The sequence below is a fragment of the Carassius carassius genome, chromosome 24, assembly GCF_963082965.1.
Source record: "Carassius carassius chromosome 24, fCarCar2.1, whole genome shotgun sequence".
Lineage (NCBI taxonomy): Eukaryota > Metazoa > Chordata > Actinopteri > Cypriniformes > Cyprinidae > Carassius > Carassius carassius.
The window spans coordinates 15,590,216-15,613,404 of record NC_081778.1 but is presented as its reverse complement, the minus strand read 5'-3'; the positions used below and the strand labels follow the sequence as shown (position 1 = coordinate 15,613,404).

At 40.9% G+C, this 23,189-nt stretch overlaps 2 protein-coding genes across 7 annotated transcripts in view; one reads left to right on the top strand and one right to left on the bottom strand.

The window, feature by feature from the left end:
* Positions 1 to 13,469, top strand: part of LOC132102941 (protein capicua homolog) — a 30,992-nt gene extending 17,523 nt beyond the window's left edge. For 2 of the 6 annotated variants that reach the window (XM_059507679.1, XM_059507683.1), the window contains exons 2-19: positions 91 to 240; positions 522 to 678; positions 1,617 to 1,725; positions 1,996 to 2,178; positions 2,280 to 2,412; positions 3,205 to 3,392; positions 3,467 to 3,599; positions 3,771 to 3,868; positions 5,442 to 6,300; positions 7,111 to 7,265; positions 7,365 to 7,525; positions 7,668 to 7,849; positions 8,226 to 8,693; positions 8,800 to 9,104; positions 9,265 to 9,419; positions 9,621 to 9,772; positions 9,894 to 10,232; positions 11,471 to 13,469. In XM_059507679.1, coding sequence (XP_059363662.1) covers positions 91 to 240; positions 522 to 678; positions 1,617 to 1,725; positions 1,996 to 2,178; positions 2,280 to 2,412; positions 3,205 to 3,392; positions 3,467 to 3,599; positions 3,771 to 3,868; positions 5,442 to 6,300; positions 7,111 to 7,265; positions 7,365 to 7,525; positions 7,668 to 7,849; positions 8,226 to 8,693; positions 8,800 to 9,104; positions 9,265 to 9,419; positions 9,621 to 9,772; positions 9,894 to 10,232; positions 11,471 to 11,763 — 4,220 coding nt within the window. In that variant the 3' untranslated portion in view covers positions 11,764 to 13,469. Of the gene's footprint in view, positions 1 to 90; positions 241 to 521; positions 679 to 1,616; positions 1,726 to 1,995; positions 2,179 to 2,279; positions 2,413 to 3,204; positions 3,393 to 3,466; positions 3,600 to 3,770; positions 3,869 to 5,441; positions 6,301 to 7,110; positions 7,266 to 7,364; positions 7,526 to 7,667; positions 7,850 to 8,225; positions 8,694 to 8,799; positions 9,105 to 9,264; positions 9,420 to 9,620; positions 9,779 to 9,893; positions 10,233 to 11,470 lie in introns of all 6 variants that reach the window. The other 4 variants (XM_059507684.1, XM_059507682.1, XM_059507681.1 and 1 more) reach the window with 4 other exon arrangements.
* Positions 13,470 to 15,199: 1,730 nt separating this feature from the next.
* On the bottom strand, positions 15,200 to 21,143 carry LOC132103770 (zinc finger protein 574-like; the record flags this gene model as incomplete). Its single annotated transcript, XM_059508866.1, has 6 exons — positions 20,842 to 21,143; positions 20,430 to 20,590; positions 19,973 to 20,080; positions 18,912 to 19,696; positions 18,689 to 18,815; positions 15,200 to 16,744 (listed from the first exon to the last, which is right to left on the bottom strand). Coding segments are annotated over exons 1-6 (2,979 nt in total), but the record flags the coding sequence as incomplete, so codon positions are not given.
* Between the last annotated feature and the right edge of the window lie 2,046 nt (positions 21,144 to 23,189).

Genomic DNA, 23,189 nt, shown 5'->3' with positions numbered 1-23,189 from the left:
CAGGCTATAATTTGGTTGTTGATGTGTTTTATTACTTGGTGTTTTTTTTAATACTGGCTGGAATCAATGCTCTTTTATTTTCTCCTGTAGTGTGGACTAATGTTGAGCCCAGATCGGTTCCAGTGTTTCCTTGGCATTCATTGGTCCCTTTCCTGGCACCCACCCAATCAGATCCGTCGGCTCAACCTGGTGAGGGCCAACAAACTGTCAGTCATTCGCAGACAGCTTCTCTGAAGAAAGGTAATTTTGTTCATACAGCCAATGTCTGTTTCCAGAATTAGCTGAAATGTGTTTGTCAACCTTTTGAGATCATAAAAAAGTATATTTTTAGTCAATATTTAAAAAATGTGAAAGCCTGTTTCTTGGGATAGTCCGGACGCTGTTATGTATTTGGCCTCTCTTGTCACATCTGCAGTGACTCTCTGTAACTCTAGCCTCGATAATTTAGCTATTACCGAGGTTGCCAGATCGGAGGGATTCATTAAAGATTCTGTAATGAATAACACGTCTTTCACTTTCAGAGGCTCAGAGCGGGTCAGTGCTGAAGGAGATTATAGAGGGAGCACCTAACCCTTCCTCACGGCCTACTCCCTCCGCTGATGAACTGCCCCCAGAGAGAGAGAAGGATGCGGAGCGAGAGAGACCTGACAGTGAAACAGAGAGTGACGTGGATGATCCGTGAGTGGTCTTGTGTGTGTGTGTGATGCGTCATTCTATTTGAATATGTTTTGCTGCTGGTGTATAAGAGCTGCATAATGGCACCACAAAGAAAGAGAGAACAAAAGCATTCCACTTTCTCCTGTGTCTGTGTATGAATGACAGCAGCAAACCAGAGGCACTGTACATTAATGAACTTTCATCTGAATACACGTCTCACTTGTTTTTCCATCTTTCTTATGAATCGCACATAAAATTCTGCTCGCTTTTATAATCAAGTCATCTAGTACAGTTACTGCTAAATGTGCTTTACCCATTTAGATTATCACATTATCTTCACATTAAGGTGTTATTGACATTTGTGAAGCTTTCATCTCTTTAATATTATACACTAGATATTACAGACATGTTAAAGCTCTGTGCTTTCTGTTTTGGCAGTGGGCTGCAAAGCAGTAGCTCATCGACATTGCATTGCAGTTTTCAGTAATTGCATTCTGCTGTATTGTTTCACGGCACAGTGAATGGCCCTGAGGGTTACGAGAGTGAAATCATTGGATTTTTTGAGCCTGTTTTGGGCTGAAGTAGCTATATGGTTGTGGCTGTGTAATAATTATCAGTTAACTACCATAGTGTTTGTATAATAGAAAACTCCATCTTCAAAATTATGTGTATGCAAGTAGTAATACATCATCTTAATGCCTCTGCAATTAATGAAATAACTCATGATGATGATGGTGTGTTGTCCTCACACATGTTAAAAATAAGCTGCTGTGAACAAATGCTTCCTTTGTATTGATGCTGGTAGCGTGAGAAATAATGTTCCTTGTTGTAAGCAAGAAAGAGAGATTGTTTTAGTAGGGGTAGATGGGGACAGTCAGCATAGTGTTATACTGGGTTTATCAACACATACTGCTGGATCCCCATTGATCTTTCATATTAACTGGCATTTTTGTGTACAGGTTTTTCCCCGGTGTTCTTCCTGATCCGCCAATTTCAGCATCTCCTGGAAAGCGTAGATCTCAGTCCCTCAGTGCACTGCCCAAAGATGACAAAACCAGTCCTGGAAAGGTTTGCACATACTACTTTTTAATATTTTTGAACTATCTTATGTCCATTAACGTTGAGTTTATTTGATCAACAATACAGTAAAAACAATACTATTGTGAAATATTATTGCAATTTAAAATAACTTATTTTCAATCTGAATATATTTTAAGATGTATTTTATTTCTGTGATGGCACAGCTGAATTTTTAGATAGTGGTGTATTCTTGTATGAAAGCCTCACTCTTTCACACAGACACAGTCACTCATACCTTATGACCCTTTCACTTTCTAGAGGGAGAAAGATCACATCCGGAGGCCCATGAATGCATTTATGATCTTTAGCAAGCGGCATCGTGCGCTGGTTCATCAGAGACACCCAAACCAGGACAACCGTACCGTCAGCAAGATACTTGGAGAGTGGTGGTATGCTTTGGGACCCAAAGAGAAACAGAAATACCATGATCTCGCATTTCAGGTTACTGGAACTGTCTTGTACTTGCAGATTGCAGGTTTAGACACCTGAATAATCCCCATTAAGTCTTTCCGGCCTGTAAATGTTCCTGTCATTATTCACAGGTGAAGGAGGCACACTTTAAGGCACATCCTGACTGGAAATGGTGTAATAAGGACAGAAAGAAATCCAGCAGCGAGGGACGAGGTGTTCCAGGGGGCAAAGACATCCGCGAGAGGAGCATGTCAGAAACCACAGGTGTGGAACAGGACAAGAAATGTAGATTGTCACTGTACACAGTGTTATGGATAGATTATATGGTGATTATATGTGCATGGATTATGGTTTCACAGCTTGCACACATTTGTAATGTAATTGTTATCTCCAAGACAGCGATAAATTGAAAAATGGCATACTTGGCAAAACATTCGTTTATTTTTCAACTCATTCTTACTCGTTCTTAAGACTATGAAGTAATTTTTGCAGTTTCACCAAAACCTAGCTAGATTATTTAACACTTTTTATTAATGTTGACAACCAGATTTGCAAGTGAGGAAGGTAGGTTTATTGATTTATTAAGAATGATTGCCTGTTGGTTATTTATCCTAAAAAAAAAAAGTTCATTTTAATTTGGCATTTGTGTTATCTTGCATTGGTAACAGGCCTCCACAAGCTTTCATGGTTGCGGTTGCCAAATGTCAAGAGCTTAAATACTGTTTTATCACAATTCTTCATGAGAGTGTAGTTCTTTCCCTCATTACAGGTGTTAAGTACACAGTCTTGTCTTTTTGCCCAATATTCAAATAAGCTTTAAATCAAAGATTGCATGTTGTGATTCATCTTGTAGTTGCTTGGCTTGTAAGGCTTTCACAAAGACATTTTTTTTAATCTCTCCGGTAAAAAATTAATGAGGAACAATACTTCCATAACCACGGCCGCTGAAAAAGTGGACCGTCACTGATGCACTCTGTTGTTGTGGCCTGTTGCTTAGCTTTACCATTAACAATGTACAAAATAATATGAAATTCTTCTGTTTCTTATGTAATTCAGAACCTCCATCTGTGTCAATGGGAATGGAGCTCAAAGGGGTGGGGCCTGGGATGGTGAGCATGTCAGAGCGAGTCGGAGCTGAGGGACAGGGTCAATTGCCCCGCCCTCGTGCCTTCTCTCAGAGTGCCATGCACAATCTGGAGAGGAGCGAGAGAGGCAATCCACAGGCACTCGCTGAGCTCGCACAGGTATTACACGCACACTTGTGCAAGTGACACATTTATAGAGATTCAGGCTCAACTAACTCTTCCTGTGTTTTAAGATGTGTGGTGATGGTGGTCAGGTTGCAAGGCGGGGTGCTCTCTCCCAGACACAGAGGGGGGTAAGTGAGGACATGACAAGCGACGAAGAGCGTATGGTCATCTGTGAAGAAGAAGGGGATGATGATGTCATTGGTGAGTCAGACTTCATCATCTGAGCCTCTTTCTAAGGTCTTTTATTCCGTAAGGATTTTCTAAAAATAAGTTAGTGAGTGCTGATGTCATTTCTGTCACCTCTAAGACTTTTGTATTTATTAGCAATTGTGTCGTTCTTTTGTAACAGTCATCATTGTGTGTCTTATTCAGACGACTCGTATCCAGGCAGCTCCATTGACCTGAAGTGTAAGGAAAGGGTGACAGACAGTGATAGTGAAAATGGATCTGGAGATGAAGGAGAACGCAAGGTATCATCTTGCATATTTGACATCTGTTGGTCTGTCTGTGTGTTGATCTGTACAAAATATATAATTTAAAGGAATGACTCACCCAAAATGTAACACTTTGTCATTAATTACTCAGCCTCATGTTGCTCCGAGAAACACAAAAGACAAAATATTAGAGAAATTCAGCTTTTTCCACACAGCGAAAGATGAGGATGATTTGTACTGTTAAACGCTGAAAACATTTGTATGACATTTGTTCTATATTTAAGCCTACATTTAATTAGGAGCTTAGTGTGAGGAAAAAGACCATAATGTAGGACGTTATTCACTGATAAACCCTCATTCTGCTGAAGCTCTCAAATCTCATTCTTACTTGAGATCAATTCAGAAATGCAACATTTGTCACACCAGGTTTGAAGTAATTGGTGCCAAATGCCGTTAGTTCTTGCATTTGAAATAAGTAAGTTAACTCAGTTGCTGTTTTTGAACATACTAAAAATGAGATTTGGGAGCGGATGGCTCTTAGAGTTAAGTATCAGTGAACAATGACTGGAATTACAGTCTGTTTCTTACACAAATCTATTGTATGCTACAGAAAACTTGGAATATACAGAACAGGTCATATATCCTACATATTGTCCTTTTAAGAGTTTGGCAATACACATCACTATCCACCAGTGTATATGCAAACAAAAAGTATTCATACAAAGGCCTGTTCATACCAACACAAATAATCAACATGAAATTTCGGTCCGATTTTCACATGCGATTCGTCTGTTCAGTCTAGTGTATTTAGAATGGCACAAAGGGCTAAAATGTAAATGCAAACTCAATCTCTGACAGTAGGATTTCAAACATTTTTTATGTGGTTTCAAACAGCGATTTTAGTATTCGTTATGGCACAGCACTGTCAAACGATTAATCGCGATTTAATCACATCCAAAATAAAAGTTTGTGTGTATTGTGTATATTTATTATGTATATAGAAACACACACATATACAGCATATATTTTGAATATACTTACATGTATATATTTATATTCATATAATTTATATCATATGTAAGTATATTTAATATTTAAAAATATAAAATATATATTTTAAATATATACATGCATGTGTGTGTATTTATAAGTACATAATACATATACACAGTACACACACATATATTATGTAAACAAAAACTTTTATTTTGGATGCGATTAATCGCAATTATTCATTTGACAGCACTACTATGGTGTTTATCAAACAAACTAATGGGTTGGCCAGTGTTTTTCCCTGTGTGAAAGACATTAGGCCTTAACATCTTTAATGACATTTGGGGTGAGTTAATGATGAAAACTTTTTGTGAACGGTCCCTTGCTGAATAAAGTCCCACAAATAGTGAAATGTAGAATGCTTTGATCGCTGTAGAACTAGTAAATTGCTTGTGGTCTTTAAGCATTTTTCCTAAGTCAATTATTAATGAAGTTTGCAGAAGGCTATTACACAGTAAGTTTTGTTAACTTGTAAAGGATCTGTGTCATTGCATATGCTTGCTCTAATGCATGTTCTCCTCTTTTCTCTGCTGCTTTCTCACTTGCGCGGGATCAGAGAGTTTTTGCTCCCGTGATTTGCTCCTCGTCTTATGGCCCTGGTCATGGTCGGAGCGTATCTCTCTCCTCCTACCCCAGCTCCAGACGCTTTAGCGATGCTTCCTCAAAGAGAAAGCGAGCAGTGGAGGGAGGTGATGGAGAAAGAAGGCAAGGTGAAGGAGCAGTGTCCCAGCCCTCTGCGGGTCAGTCCATCCTGCTCAGTTCTGCTGGGGGAGTGTCATCAGTGCTAGGAGCGGTGAGAGTGGCGTCCACTGTTGTCACTAATGTGGTGCGACCTGTGGTCAGCACGCCGGTGCCGATCGCCAGCAAGTCCCCACATGACCGGAAACCCGCTCCACCACAGACACCGCTTTTCATTGGACCTGGTACCACAGGAAACCCAGCAACAGCTTCAGGTGGAGGGGGTGTGTACTATTCCTCATCATCGCCCAATCCTGTTAGTGCATCAGGAACTCAAGGGGGGCTGGTGACCAATCTAGTTTTGGGAGGCACATTTCAAGCCCCGCCCAGTGTACAGCTTGTCACACCCCCTCCTCCACAAAACCCAGCGTCCCCGGCATCGGCCCCTCTTACTCATAGTAATGGTCCACTTCCTCTGCCCGTTCTGCAGTCACACATCCTTCCCTCTGCATCAATAACCCCCTCATCGGGCCAAAAACCCATAACACAGGTTCAGTACATTATCCCTACCCTCTCTACCAACAATCCCAAGAGCCCCTCCCCTCAGCAGGCCGGTCAGCCAACCAGTATCTTCACCCTACCTACAGCTCTGCCCACTCACGCCTCGTTGGCCAATGGGAAGCAGTCGGGATACGTCTCCAGTCCTACTGTGGGTGTAGTTAGCCCAGGAGCCAGAGGTGAGGATACATACTTTAAAATAATCCACTGAGTGAATAAAACATACTAGAGAATATAACTGTTACATTGCAATAAAATTGTCTGATTACCTTTTGCAGTAAATGTACAATTTCAGTAGAAATTATATATTTTTTCTACCATTCACACATCATCATGAAAAAGCCAGTAATTCTTTGCAATGTATTTTTTTGTTTTGATTGAGCAAATCCAATTTGCCAAAAGTATACTTTTATTTTGATGCAGATGTTTGGCGTATGTGCTGAACGAATAGCCTTTTTCAGTATACTCCATTTTATAGCATACGCAAAAACAGATGCTAAACACGTGCTCTTGAAAGTTTCCTCTTGTCCAGCGTTTGCACCAATTCTCTTAAAAAAAATAATGAATGATAAAATGTCTTTGTACACTTTTAAAATAGTTTCGAGTATATATCACTCACACCTGTCAGTGTGGTTTATTTTTATTTTCATCTTCAGTTATTTGTTGTAGTTCTATCTTTTTTGAAAATGAAAATGGACCGGGTCAGTGTAGCCAGCTTGTGGACTGACTAACTAGTGAGAAAAATACATGATGAGCTTGAGTATGTGCAGTAAAAAATTGTCTGCACGCTTATTGTGCTGATGACTTGTGCTGAATCATTTTCCAAAGAAGCCTGTATGTGTGTCTGTTTTATTGTATTGTGGCTCAGAGCCATCATCATGTTCAGGTGCTGTTCTTCATAGTTTTGTGCTGTGCCAGATAAGACCGTCTGTGCAAGACCCAATTATTTTAAACACTTTGTTCTTTCTCTTTTTTTCTCTCTCCTACAGTGCAAACACAGTCACCAGTCTTGCAGGGCAAGATGCTGGTTCCCATGGCAACAGTGAGGGCTGCTCCTGCCCCCCCTCATCAGTTTCCCTTGGTAGCCCCTCCTCTTCCTGTTCAGAACGGAGGACAAGCAGGAAGCAAGGTGAGACCTCAAATGGTAAATGCCTAAATAACAAATTGACATTCGAGAATAAGCAGTGATTATTATTTGTGAGTGTGATCTGTTTTTGATCCTGTCTTCCTGTTTCCTTTCTAGATTATTCAGATTGCACCAATGCCTGTCGTCCAGTCACAGCTTCCCTCTACTGGACCAGTGCAGCCTGGGAGCCCGTTTTCTGTTACTATGGGAACAGCTACAGTGGTGGCCCCAGGCTCTACCCCGTCTCAGACCGTGCTGCTACCGCCCCCACCTACAAGGTACAGCGCACACTTTCACAGGGCTACTGATACTCACCTCACCAAACAGCTCTCCCACTCTTCTTTAACAACTCCTACACTCCTGAAGTGCTGCAGCACAAGAGAATAACCCTGCATTGCTCTGATCTGGCTTCTCCTGCAGAATCACTTATGTACAGTCCGCTCCTGGGGTTCCTTCTCCTTTGCCATTAGTTCCCACAACAACAGGCTCCTCTTCTCAGACAGCTACAGCAACACCTGGATCTGCTTATGTCCCATCACCCTTGGCCACCTTTGCAGCGATCGCTCATCCGGGGCAGACTTTGGTGCAGCCACTGATTGCAGGTCAGTGGACTCGTAATTAAAAGAATTCAGTATATTTATGTCATCTAAATATCAGGGCAGTCATTTAAATAATCAACATTTTTGTTAAAATCAAGCATTGCGATACATATTAAAACAATTTAAAATAAGTTTCCATTTTAAAATGAAGTAATTTTTTATACATGTGATGCAAAGCTGAAGTTTCGGCAGCCGTTATTCCAGTCTTCTTTGTGACATGATCCTTCAAAAGGATTCTTTTATAACTACAGAAAGTTCAGAAGGACAACATTTATTTGAAACAGAAATCTTTTGTAACTGCATAAAATAATTTTTGATTGTGATCAGTTTTTGTGTCTTTTTTTGTGAAGTGTGTTGCTGTTATCTACTGTTTCACCAGGTCAGCCATCACTGTTGGCCCCGGCCCAGTCTCCCAGCGCCCCTCATGCTCCTGCCATCTCCGCCATCTACACCTCTACAAATGTGACCCTGGCAGCTGGGGTGGTGTCTATGGGTACAGTGTCACCCAGTGTGGTGTACACAGTGTCCAGTTCCTCTAGCCAATCTCCACACATCCTTCCTAAATACACCACAATGACCTCCATGACCTCTGTAACCTCAGACAGGCAAGGGAACATATCCACACATTCTGAGCGACAGTTGCACCAGGAACGAACTCTGGACCGGCAGCACACAGACAATCAGGTCTACACGCAGTCCTCTGAGAGACAGACCGAGAAGGTCTCTCTCTTCCAGCCGGACAAACAGTTTCAGTTCCCGAGTAAAAGCAGCAGCAGTTCGGTTGCACCTCCACTGGGCACATCAGTGCCACTGCAGCCTGGAAGCCCTGCTCAAACCTCTCATTCTGGTACCTGACATCCAGTTTAACATCATAAAGCCCATCTGTTTTCATGATGATAATGCTGCACTGCGGGGATTTCTTTGATACTACACACTCTTTTCTCTGTCAACAGGCAGTGCTCCTGGGACACCCAAGCTGATCACGCCAAGGCCTCCTCAGAAAGTGAAAGCCACTGTGGCCAACATCCCAGTGGGCAGTTATGATGGAGGAGGGAGAGGCAAAGAGCGAGAAAAGGAGAGGGACAGGGAGAAAGAGAGAGAGCGAGAGAAGGACAAAGAGAGTGCTAGTCGGTTCTCATTTGAGGTAGACAAGGCAGCCGAGACAAGCTCCCCTGCAACCTTTTCACCAGAGGAGGGGTCCGCAGAAGCAGAGAGTGCTACACCTACTGGCCGTGGCAAAGAAGCAAATGCTAAGGAGGTTAGCATCATTAACATGACTGTCAGATACATTATATACCCAATCAGTTTAGTTTTTTAAATCAGTGTGTTAGTTGCCTAAAAGCATAAAGTCAAAACAAAACAAAAAAAGATTCCTTTTGTGATAAAGCTCATTCTGTTTTTCTTTTTGCTCCACCCAGGCTGAATGGAAGGACTCCCACCCTTCTTCTCCATTACCTGCTTCCTCTGGATCAGATCCTGCTCCGCCTCAGTCTCATGGTGATAAAGATGCACCGCCTAAAAAAGTCAAGGCCCGGCCCCCACCACTCAAACGACCGTTTGATTCTGTTGACAAGTATGTTTCATGAAATATGGCATTATTGGTACTGATGTGATTTATGTCCATCCCTGTACTGATCATATGTGGGTAGTAATTATTTTTAATGGTGAAATATTGCAGGCAAAAACGTAAAAAACTATGTATAAAAACATAATTAATGTGACCCCATTGCATGTATAGAATAGTCAAAATCTTGTGATTGGTCATGTGTTGCAGGGTGCTGTCAGAAGTGTACTTTGAGGAGCGCTTTGCAAAGCTGCCAGAATTCCGTCCAGAGGAGGTTCTGCCTTCTCCAACCCTGCAGAGTCTGGCCACCTCCCCACGAGCCATACTGGGCAGCTACCGCAGGAAGAGGAAAAACTCCACCGGTGAGAGTCAGATTCAGACCTCTCCGATGAATGAGTGTGAATTTGAACTCAGTGTTGATGATATTGGGTCAGTTTATTCTTACAAATCAAAGCAACTAGCCCTCAATCCCCCTTTATACAGACCTGGACTCATCCACAGAAGATCCAATCTCTCCGAAAAGGAAAAGCCGCCGCAGATCTAGCTGCAGTTCAGAGCCAAACACACCTAAAAGCGCTGCAAAGTGTGAAGGGGACATTTTCACCTTTGAAAGGCCAGGTAACACTTCACCACCCACAGAACCGTCATCATTCTGCAGCCTATATTATCCTGCTTCAACTGCTTTATCTGGTACAGATGGAGAGGATGTGCTGGGGGAGCTGGAGTTTGATAAGGTGCCCTACTCCTCTCTCAGGAGAACTCTTGATCAGAGGAGAGCTCTTGTCATGCAGCTATTCCAGGAGCATGGCTTCTTCCCTTCAGGTAACGCACACACTGTACCACCCACACAGTTTACAGACAGAACAAAAGTCAAATGAAGTACAGACCAGTCACAGCACAAATCTTAACAAAAACAGATGCTATTGACATAGCATTATTCATTAGACCCATGGATTTAGGGGTTCTTGGATAAATACAAGACTAATGGAATCTTAACAAACCAAAAAAATATATATTTTAATAAAAGTATATAAATTAAATGTATATTATGAATGTTTCAAATGTATTTCTAAATCTATTACAATTTATAACTTTATTATTATAATTTATTTTTTAATTTATGACCAAAAGATACATCTAGCAGGTCTGAGTCAATTTGCAAGGATTAAAAACTACCGTCAAATACACACAGAAATCTATTAGTAATACTAAATATTTTTTCAAAGTAATAATATTATTATTATTATCATTATTTTTAAGAAATATCATACAACCAAGTTTTTTGATCCATGTTTTAATTCATACAGGTTTGTTGTGCAGTTTTTTATTTTGAGAAAAAATATGCAAGGTTTTGTTGTAACTTAATTGTTATATTTTCATTTAATTAAATTTTTAAAGTATCATTAATTTACTTTATTAGACACCATTTCTGATTATAAATTATTAATGAATTATAAAACACAAAAAACAAAATGGAAAACACAGAATTTAACGGAAAACAAAATGGATTTCTTGGGACCCTAAATTAAAATGTGGGGTTTAATTGTGAACAAACGTTGTTTCCATTCATTCTCATGGTCTAATAAACATGTGGAAAGCATTTCACATTTCTGGTAAATGATTATTGTGATTGTATTATTGTCCATATCGCCCAGCCTAGCGCATAGTTCACTATATTAAAGGAATGAAATGTACATTATCTAATTTTCTCACCATCACTTCTCTCCGAGCATGTCTATTGAACAAAACTGGAGAAATTATACTCACTCTCTTTCATGCAATTACAAAAAGAATCGACTGAAGCTTCAGAGTTCCATAAATGCATCTCATAAAAACACTTGCACTTTTGATGCTTGCGATGACTTTGTTTGAGAAAGAGAACAAAACTGAAGTCAGAATTTAAGAGCTTCATGCTGTGATTTATGTTGACAGAGTGGCGCATCTTCTGAGATTATGAAATCCGAAAACCCCTGCATTAGATAAATAAAAATCCCTTTCATAATTTTCTTCCATCTAATGCTGACTTTGTCCCCCTCTCGCCCCTCTCCTTCATTCAATAGCTCAAGCTACTGCTGCGTTCCAGGCACGATACGCTGATATCTTCCCCACTAAGGTTTGTTTACAGCTCAAGATCCGAGAGGTCCGGCAAAAGATCATGCAAACAGCAGCTCCGTCGGAATTGGCCGGCACTTCAGATATATCCTCATTGCCTGGACCTTCTGGGGCGGCAGTGGCAGCCAGTGACATAGCTGCAGGGGCAGAGCCTCAGGAAAAAGAGGCCGAGCGGGAGGGTGAGCAGAACAGCTCGGAGGAGCCCAGAAATGCTGGCGACTCACAGGACTCCACCAGATGAGGTTGATGGACAGGCGGATGGCTTGAAGACCAGATGTCTCCCCTCAACTTCTGCATGATCTACATTTGTTGTCTTGTCTCTTCTATGACCGCCTCCGAAGGACTTGGAGAGAAAAGCAAGAGCAGAGTTTTCATGGATATGGAGCAGATGAGGGGAGATGCCTCAAAACGCTTTGGGGTTTTGATACTTCTCAGTATTTCACTTGACGTTGAATTATGAAAACTTTACTTTGACACATTCAGACACTTGCCTACATAATCGCAGACACTGTTAAATACACAATCTTTAATTTACAGCATTATCTTAGTCATTAGGCTTCCTTTGGACTTTGAAACTAGAGGACTATGGGCCTGTCCTGTACGCCAGTGAAGTCACAGTGCTGCTGATGCCTCTAGAAAGGCGAGATGTGCGAGGGGACCCCATCCCTTTTCAGACTCTTGTGTTTTGTAGGCCTGTTTGGCAGTAGTTTGGCCACAGGTGTTTTTTTGGGTTACTGCCAGTCATTGTGAGGCGGGCCTCCATTGGCTGAGTTTAAGTGATATTGAAGACTTATTGTACTTTTATTTTAAATATTTTCTCGTCTTCTGTGGTGTTTTAAGTTTTGAAGACTTTTCCCAGAGAGCTTTAAGGCACTGAAAACCTTCAGTGAGGGACTCTGAGCTGCGCTGCCATTCGTTAGCCTTTTGTCCGATGATTGGCTTTAGTGGTTGTCAATCAAACTGGAGTCATTCCAAGGCCTCCAATTGGCTAGCCATGAAGGAAACAGGTCGTGGAAGGGAAGTCGACAGGCACATTATTGCCATTGGTTTATGTTTTAACCATATATTAAGAGATTCCACATATTTAAACATTTCTTTCCCCGCCTTCCTTTTTTTTATTCAACTTTTCATGAGCTGGTGAAGCATGGAGCAATGAGAATGTTGGAAATATATTCTTAAGAATTTACTATAAGAATTTTATTAACTTTTTAGAGAAACTTGATTTTTCAACACGTAATGCTAAAGGTCATATAAAATTTCATTATTACTGTACTGTTCTTATTAATGCTTTGTTATTCTTGTGGATCTGATCCTTATAACCTATATTACTATTAATACTGTATTGCTATTAATATACTCTTTCTTTAGCAGAAACGGAGGGATGAGTTCACCCTCGCACCTAGGCACTTCCACTACCTTTTTTGTTGTTTTTCTTTCACTCTTTATATTGATATTCACAATGTTTTATTTCTTATCAGGAAGTAATTACATAAGCCTTTGTTGTTAAGACACTCCAAACATCTTTCTGGAAGTCTTACATTTTTTAAATAATTTTTTTCCACTTACATTCCTCCCATCTCTCATTCCTCCTCCTGTCACTTTATCGTTCTTTCCTCAATCACTTTAAGGCTGTGAGGTGAGACTGGGAGGCCATAGATGGTGATCTTCTTCTCTTGCAGCACTGGTCTTTGTTGTACATAAATACAGTACGAGTCCAAAGACTCAAGAATCACAATAAAGAGCAGAAACCCCATTGGAAGAAACGAAGCCAGTAAACAAGAAATGAAATTGTATAACTAAAGGAGAAATAAAGAAATATGGTTAGAAACTGTTCTTATTGTGTAACCTTGTTTTGCTGATTTACATATCCGAGAAAGTCTTTATACTGATAAGCTTTAAATTTGAACTGTATCTCTCAGTAAACAAATAAATAGATGTTCAAAGAAACAGACTCTTCATTATAAGTCAAAAGATCAAGGAAGAAGCACAACAATTATGTGTAAAACTTCACCGATCTACGTTTGTGTATGAAGTTTTGAGTTCTGAAAGTTAGAGAATGGCTGAATAGTAGATCAAGTTATTAGATGTGAACATTAAGAATTAAGGAATGATTAGGTGTTTCTATATGCATTATGGGTGTATTGGGTTTAGTTTATCACATTTCTTGATTTGCTGCCTGTAAAAAAGATTAACCTACAAAGCCAATTGCAGTATGAAGAAACTAAAGCATTCCATGTAACATCAGAACAGAGTTAAAGTGATTTACTCCAGCTGACTCAAAAAAAGAAAACATTCTATGATTATTTACTTTAATCGTTTCAAAGCTGTAGGACTTCATTCTTATCTGGAGCACAAAAGTGTCTCAGTTTGGTTTTTATCCATACAATTAAAGTCACTGGGGTTCTCTTGGCCACATTTGACTTGCATCTACTAAGGACATTGAAACATTAAAAAATGTTCTCTTTGTTCTGTAAGTTTTAAACAACCTGAGGGTGAAGAAATTATGACAGAATGTTCAATTTTGAGTGAACTATCCCTTTAAGGTGATTGCTGGTTACTGCGGTTTTAACATTTCCTCAAAGCAATTACAAGGGAAACAGAGAAACTCTTTGTTTATTTGTAACACTCCTCCATATCAGAATTATAACATTAAAAATGCTACAAACATTCAGTGTACAGACAGAGAAATGTATGAGATGCATCACATGGGAATCCTGTGTCCGTTGCGGTGATTGTGCATAACTTCTGTCCATGATGAGCACACACTTGTTTTGAACTCCCTTTTCCGTGTTGTTTTGTTCTTCAGGTCAATGCCCTTAAACTACCTCTTTGCAACAACTGCAGGTTACAATGTTAACTGGAAATCATTACTGTGCATGATTGTAATTCTTATACCCTTTGTACTCTCCATCTGGCTCTGTCCAAATATCACAACAAGAGTGTCACGAAGTGTCATCAGTAAGACAGACTGTAAGCCATCTTAACACAGATCAGAGGCCGTCACATGACTCCTCTAAAATCAGCCCTCTTTTAAGATTTTTTAAAAATTGAAAATAAGGCTGAAAAATATCTGAGAGGATGGACTGGAGCAGCTATTTGAGGTACGCGTGTTCACACGTTCAATGACCCTGTTTTTTGTCTCTACACTTGTCTTGACCCATCTGACATCACTTACGTGCTTCTTTTAATCACAATCTTCAAATCTCCAAGATGATGGCCACAGGAATGCTGCACTGTTCTTCACTTCTCTCACATTAACTGCAGGCTGTCCATAGTGATGGCCTCCATGCTGATGCCACTCTCCAGTGCCGTGTGGTACAGCTCGATGGCCTCTGCCAGGTCTCCGCTTGTCTCAATGATGGCTATAGTCTCTCCAAACTCGTTACACATGATAGTGGGAGTCCCCGGACTCTGAAAGGTTGAAAAAAAATATAAACCATTATTTTTTGCACCAAAAATTAATATGCAGAACTAGTAAAGACCCAAACTCACACACAGTAGGGTGGCTTACAAAAAAATTCAAGAGTCGATTCCCTTTTATTTTTCCAACCTCTGCAGTAGATGTTTGATTCTCAACACCTCGGAATCTAAATTCTGAGCTTTAGCACACAAAAGTGACAGCTTCCTACCTGTGTTAGGTTGGAAGTCTGTATTTGATAGACTTGGGGCTGTCCAAGCTGCACCTCTTGCTGGCAGAAGGCTGGTACCATGGCTCCCAGGTCCATCTCAGAAGCTTCCAGAACAGCAACAGTTGCTGTGTTACATTCTGCAATCACTGCTTCTGTGTCGTGTTCTGGCTCTTGTTGCTTTTGGGTGCGAGTGTGGATCTTACGATGGTTCCTAAGGTTCGAAACAGTCTTGAAGGTCTTTCCACATTCACCGCAAGCATGTGGCCGCTCGCCCGTGTGTGTACGCCGGTGTTCTGCCAGATGTATGCTCTGCACAAAGCCCTTATCGCAGAACTCGCACCGGAACGGACGCTCGCCCGAATGCGTGCGAAGGTGCTCCCGCAGGTGTGTGTTCTGGCGAAACCGTTTTCCGCAGATCGCACAAGGATACGGACGCTCACCGGTATGTACTCTCTGATGTAGTGTAACGCTTGAGGCTGAACCAAAAAGTTTTCCACAGACCGGACAGGCATGAGACTTCCCAGTGGCAGAGCTGGAACCTCGTGGCCGGCCGGGCCCAAGTCCGTGACTTAGCTGGTGCAGACGGAGATTTGCAGGAGAGTTTAACCTCTTGCCACAAACAGTGCAATCCAGATTAGGTCTCGCCATCGAAGGAGCGGTTAGTTGCTCTGTATTATCCGTCGCACCCTGTTGACTGCTAACCTGGGAGTTCTGGGAGATGCCGTGTGGCTGTGTCAGGTTGGGATGCTCGTCCAGGCAATGTAGGTCTTGCTGACGCTTGCGCAAGAACCCCTCAGAACAGTTAGGACAGGGGTAAGGTGCCGGTGCCCCTGGGTGATGAAGAAAACGGTGAGCTACAAGTTTAGCAGGACGGATAAAAGTAGCAGAGCAGTCTGGACAGGGTGAGGGCGTCGTGTTGCTGTGAAGATGCTGACGGTGTTGGCGTAGATTTGACGATTGGCTGAAGGCTTTGTGGCAAATGTCACACCGGTACGGACGGACTCCCGTGTGTGTAAGTCCATGGCGGGAAAGATTTGCAAGAGAGGAAAAGGTCTTTCCACACACGCTGCACTGGAACGGCCGCTCACCTGTGTGTGTGCGCAGGTGGTTTCGCAGATGGATCTGCTTCTTGAATGGTTTCCCGCAGATGTTGCATTTAAAGCGCCTTTCGGTTGCATGAGTCGTTCGGCGATGACGCAACAGACGGACCTGTGTGGAGAATCTTTTTTTACAAATAGAGCAAGGGAACTTTGGCTCTTCCTCAGCAGCAAGAGTCCCAAGTTTTCTTTCTTCCTCTCCTCCTCCGTCCACACTGGCAGCAGTTGAATGGTTAGGGTCATCTGTCTGGATTTCCCCTCCATTTTGAGTTTGTTCAGTGTTTGAAGGTTCAGCATGAAGCCCATTTTCTGTTGACTCTGAAGACTGGGAAACCGCTGCAATACCTTCAGTGAGCACAGGACCTGTGTCACTGGACTCTTTTCTGTCATCTTCCACAGGAGGAATAGTCACGGCTTGTCTTTCTTTCCTCCAAGCAGCCTCACGTTCTCTTGCTCTTTGAATGATAGAGAGAGGTGACTGCTGGGCCAGTACAAACTGCAGAGGGGAGAGGTTTGAATTAATCTTACTTTTTCTTTCTTAGTTAAAACATTCACATTCAGTTCCCTTCTAAGGAAAAAAGTATATAATAGGCTTTTTTGCAATTATTAGGTTCTGAAGTTTGTATGGATAAAATTTATAGCACTTGTACACATTCTTTTTTTTTTAAATTGCGATTTCTTAAATTGCATGACCTCGGTGCAAATATGTAAAAAATAATATAAATAATAATAATAAATAATAAGTTATTGGTGCTTTTTATGAATCAATGATATGTCTGGTCATTGTTGTTATCGTAAGAAATTACAGATTTTTTAATTTATGAATTTTTAAATGTGAAATATTCTATATACATCACTAATAGTGAATTTTTTTTTTGTACATTACCTTTTTTTTATTTCTACATACAAATGAACTTTGAAATGATTTAAAACCGTTAAATATTATCTTTAGCAAATCTTAAAATGAATGTCTGGTTTTCATTATGAACATTGTTTTTTTATTATGTTTTATTATGCATTATTATGTCTTAATGCCTAAATTCCCTTGTATTATTTAAACAACTGATTTTAAGTTTTAAAGTTTAAATAAATTATATTACATAAAAATTTTATATGAGGCATTTATTGATTATAAATAAAGATAAATAATGATCATATTTCAGTATTGGACAGAATCGAATATTGGTGCATCCCTAGTGTTTTTAAAGACTACATTTAATTTTGATGAGGGCAAAGGGCTCTAAATGTAATAATATAAGAAATGAGCATGAACACTCAAATACTGGTAAATGTAAATAATAATAAAAATATATTATATATATATATATATATATATATATATATATATATATACACACACACACACACACACACAGGATGCGATTTGCTGGGGGGGGTGCTTGAGATCTCCCCCTTTCTGGTCAATGTATCCCTGCCTCTGCTGAATTATTTTTATCCCCGGTGGGGATAAATTTATTCCCCCCTCAAAGTGATCAGTGCTACTACACTAGTGGCGAGACAGATCATTAAACTTATCATGGATCCGTGGTTTGATTAAAGTCAATTTTATTTTAAAATGCTCTACTTTGGCTGGCTCTGATGCCGCGCAGCCCCTTTGTATTCACCACTCTGCAGACTTGCTCAATGTCCCGCCCATGGCGCTATCTGATTGGTTACACCTCACGAGTAATAGCCTATCAACACTTGCGAGACGGTTGCAGGCAGCCGGTCCGCTCGGGTCCGCTGGGCAGTGGAGTTGCTAACTTGGCGACAAATCTAGCGACTTTTTGGGCAATCATTATTTAGTCTCTGAGACTCTCTGGTGCTGCCGTACGAGCGCGAGGTCTCTCTTTCCCACCACGAGCCTCTCTTTGCATCTGCGAGCGAGCGCAGACAGCAGCAGCACTTTCAGTAAAAAAAAAGAAAGATATTCTTTTGCTTCTAACTCTATTTTACAAGCAAGCATAGCCGACATCAGTCACAGCACAACCACTGACTTTATCGTATGTGTTTTTGATTTTATTAGTGCATATTAATGTTTGAGAGCTGGTTATGTAGTCTTAATGGACTGCGTTTCAGTCATTATTGTCTGACAACAGAAACATTAAAATATAGTAATAAAAACAGTTTTATTGAGAATTAAATTAAATGGCTAAATTAAATTGCAGTATGTGAGCATACAATACGACGCACTTACGTCATAAATATGCTAATTAGCACATGACGTTGTAGTTCATGTTCTCATAATTTTTATGAATTAACATGTTTCAAAACACCCCCCCCCCCTGTTTTTTTTCACAAATCGCACCCTGTATATATATATATAAAATATTGACCAATACGGATACATTTGCAAAATATTTCAAAATCTCTAATATTAGCTGATAGACAATATTATACTGATGTCATAGCTAATTTCCCTTATTACATCAACTATTACCTGAGAGACTGCTGTGGTCGGCTCACGTACTCTGTGAGTGCGACGATGGTACAAGAACTTGGTCATGTTGGTGAAGGTTTTGGAACAAAATGGGCATTTGTGCAGGGGTTCAGATGTATGGGATTTCCTAAAGCGGGAAAAGTGAGATCAAATTTAGTTTTGATGACAGAGAACCCAAATCACGAGCAGGTTTTGATGTCTGACAATACAGTTTATCTATTACCTGTGTATCATAAGAGTCATTTCTGTGGTAAAGCCATGTCCACAGTCCACACACAGAAAACGAGCCTCACCAGAGTGTGAGCTCATGTGAGTCTGAAGGGACACCAACTTCTTAAACACTTTATCACACTCTGGGCACTCATGTGTTCCTTGTTCATGCACTCGAAGGTGTGCCACAAGCCGATTGGCAGAGGTGAACGTTCTTTTGCATTCCTCGCACTGAAGATTGCTGGGTGACGGTGTCAAACCCAAACCAGCGGAGCGGACAGTGTATGTACGCCTCCCAGCAATAAGTTTGCCAACTTTGTTGCCCTCTTCGGATCCATCACTTCTTCCTTCATCTTCCTTAGCCTCAGAAATATCTTCATACCCCACCATCACCCCAGTGTCCCCACTCTCTTTGTCCTGGCCTAAGAAGTGCTCCCCTTGGTGTTGAAGGAAATCCTCTGGTGAGCTAAACAGCAGATTACACTCAGAACACTCATAAGGATGGATAATTAAAAGCTCCTCATTTTCCTTATTTAATGTGTTCATCTGAACAGAGGAAGGGAGGAAGTTCAAAGTCGTTCCATTGTCCAGCCGGATAGGATCAGTAGGTAAGAGAGGGGTGAGGAGTTTAGCTTTGCGGAGAGTAGCTGAAGCTGAACCATCAGCGATCGCTTGGGCGGAGCAGAACTGTAGGCGGAGCATCGCAGACGTGGAGCCAGGCAGGGAAGAGTTGGCTGATACTAGCATAGTTCTGGGAGGGGCTGCAGTTTTACATGGGTTTTCTTGCTCTCGGAGAGCCTGGAAAGTAAAGGCAACAAAAGTAAGTTTGGAAATATGAGACCTGTAAGATCCTAACAATGTGGAAATAGGCCCAGACATCGTCACACTGAAACTCCAGAATTACTAAGAGGGGGAAAACCTGATCTTTCACCAAGGACCCCACTGTGACATGAACAAAAATTAAATATAGCCTTTATCCCAAAACTCCATAGTTAGAGCATGGTGTAAAACAAACCCTCTTTAAAGAATGTATTTGTGTGAGTAATGTGTATAGCTGTATGTATGTAAACAGACCTGGGCCAACGTCAGGATCTGGCCTGCCTTCTGTTCATCCAGAACTAGATTTTGAACATTGAGCAACTGAACCGGAGTGATTGAACCATCTGCCTGAAGAACATATTCCTGAAAGAGAACCCACAATTAAATTAGAAACCGCTAAAAAAAGATCACAAGATAAATATGTTAATTTGCAGTATGTACGAGTTGTTTGTTAAGCACCTCCAGAACCAGACACAGTGGCAATCACGGTGTAGACGGTTTTGATGATATTAATAATTGATTTGTTTGTTTAAATGGATACACATTTCACTATTACTCTGTATTATTACTCTGTCACTCTATCAGAGTTATTAGCTGATATTAGAATTTCTGGAATCTAATCAAAACAAACTGAGAGCAAATCAGAATCAGCATGGATACCCAGCCTTGTTTATCAGTGTGTGTGTGTGTGTGTGTGCGCGCATGTACTCACTGTGTCAGTGCTCAAGCTGCTGTGGGTGCTGCTTCTATTGTGTGTCTGTCTGTGAGCCAACCACAGTTCAGGTGTGTCAAAGAGAGCCAGGCATTCCAAACACTGATACTGGATTGGCACCTCTGCATCAACAGAATCCACCTCTGTGACCTCACACAGCTCTGGAAATAAAGCATTCATGTGCTGATTACGTGCACTTGAAAAAAACTCCCCATCTAAACACACAGTAAACAATAGAGCGATATTTAATGCACATCTTGTCAGTAAGGCCAGTTTTGTAATCAGCGGTAAATCTCCATCACCTGCATGCTTTCTCATAGAAAGAGATAGAGTCGTTGTTCACTGACAAGCTGTGCAAAACATGCAAAAAATATAGCCCTAGTATAGCACATACATTAAACACTGCCCTCACCCTGGCCTGCCTCTCTCATGTGCAGCTCTTGATGCAGCAGTAGTTCATCTGGGTTCCTCAGGATGGCTCCACACTCCAGGCACTGATACTGGCTCTTCCCAGCGTCACAGTCCTCCAGGCTCGGCAGGACCTCGACCTCGTCCCTCTCTGCTCCGGTGTGGATCTGCTGATGCACCAGCACCTCCTCCAGCGTATTAAAGAGCTGCTGGCACTCACTGCACATGTACTGATGCTCCACATATTCCTCACTCATGGTAACTGCACAGTGCTAAACTTGTAAAGATGCGAAGTCTCTTGGTGTGCTGAAGAGCAGATGCAGTGCTGGGGTTATGAATCACAGTCACTGGGCTGAGTATGCATTCTTATGCTCGATATGAATCCTAAGCCTCAAAATAACCTGCAAAAAAAAAAAAAAAAAAAAAGCAAAGCAACAGTTTAAGAAATACAGATATGTCAGAACATTCCCAGACAAATTATCTGGCCTTGCACATTTATATTAAATACCATAACCTATTATTCAGGAACAGATTCCCACAGACCATTAATTATTACAAATATAATAAATATATTACAAATATAATGTATAATCATTGAGACATGGGACAATACGTCCCAAAACACTACGTGCTGTTTAGTATTTAAAATTACAAAACTTTGAGATTATTGCTTCACAAATGTACAATTTCACTTGATTTTCTCTTTTAATTTTATAATTCAATCATACCCATAAGACCACCTCAGACCAGTGCTTCAAAATTACACAAAAAAACTATTTAAATATAATATAGGTTATATAACATAATCACAATTAAACTGCTAAAAGACACTTAAAGGTGTACAACGTTAAACTGAAATATGAGCTTATACAAAGAGCGAATAAAGGGGTCCTTGGAGTCACACACACACACAAAGTAGGAACAAGATATGAAACCCTACTGTGTGTGTGTGTGTGTGTATGTAACATTTGTACTAGTTTTATAAGGTTTCACAGCTGTGACCCTACTTTTTGTAAACACTATCAGATAAAACTATCAGAATGTATTAATATCAAAACATTTATTAAACCCGGTAACCAATGACACTTGTGCATTATACGTAATTATGAAGTCCGTGCGTAACATATGGTGGCTCCGTGATATAAAGAGTCCACAATTCAATAATTTCTATAAACCAGAAACATATGACCGGAATTACAAATGTGGTAACGTTACAGATCCAGGTGTAAAAGCAAACGCATTGATAATACACCCGAGAATCATGCAAAACTTCTAGCACTGGTCGTGGCGGAATCCGTACAAACAGACAACAGCTTTTAGCGGGTTTCAGACGAACCGCTCACCTTTTGGCGAGCAGTTGGTGGCGCTCTTCAGATTTTGCTAGAGCTTACGGCGCGCCCCGCTGTCTCCTGAGCGAGCCACCCCGCTGTACGGCGGTCGTCAGGCGGCGCTCTTCACTTTTCCCCGCAGGTCTAAGAGCGCGAAGGGAGGCCTTCTTTCCCCGGCCGTTTCTGAACCTCACCTCGAGCGCTGCGGTCGCGCTATACCTCGTGCAGCGCACGTCGGCCCCGCAAAAGCTTCCAGGGGTTCACAAAGCGTTTTTCACCACAACGAACCAGTGTTATTCAGCGCGTCGCACTGTTTGTTAAATGTTTTGACGTAAAGACGATGGTGGATGTGAAAATGTACCGTTTGTCTGGCCTCTCTGTTCCTTGGTCTGTGCGTGCTGCCCCGCCCCGTGGAGGGATCGCGTGTGGCTTTTGTAGCGCGCTGATTGGCTAGAAGGACTGTCAGTCAAGCTCTAGCTGTTGTGATGGACAGTCCGATGACAGAAGCATTTTTGTATTCTAGCGTATGAATGAGAGGCTTCATCTGCTGATGAAAAGGTCCTAAACCCCTAATGAATTCATTAATAATAAAACATCTCAAAACACATCATGTGTTTATTGTTAAGTATTTATTATAGATTGTTAATTGTTCAGGACATCTCGCTGAAATATAAAGATTATGATTAGTCCCACATGGTAGACATTGATATTAAAATATTTCCTTTCTCAGCCCATTCCTGAACTCATTACACTGTTTGACTATCATGTAAATGGACATTTTGTCAATTAAAACGTTTTGTAAAATAATAGATTTAACAAATGTGACAACACTTTTCATCTGAAGTCAAATAATTTCAGTATTTATTTATCTATCTATTTATTTACTGTATTATGGTATTTTATGCCTTAAGGTTACGCAATGCATGGCTTTTAAAAACATTCTGCTTTCAGAATCAGAATTAGCTTTATTCGCCAGGTGTGCGCAAACACATGAGGAATTTGTTGTGTTATTTTTTTTAAGGTG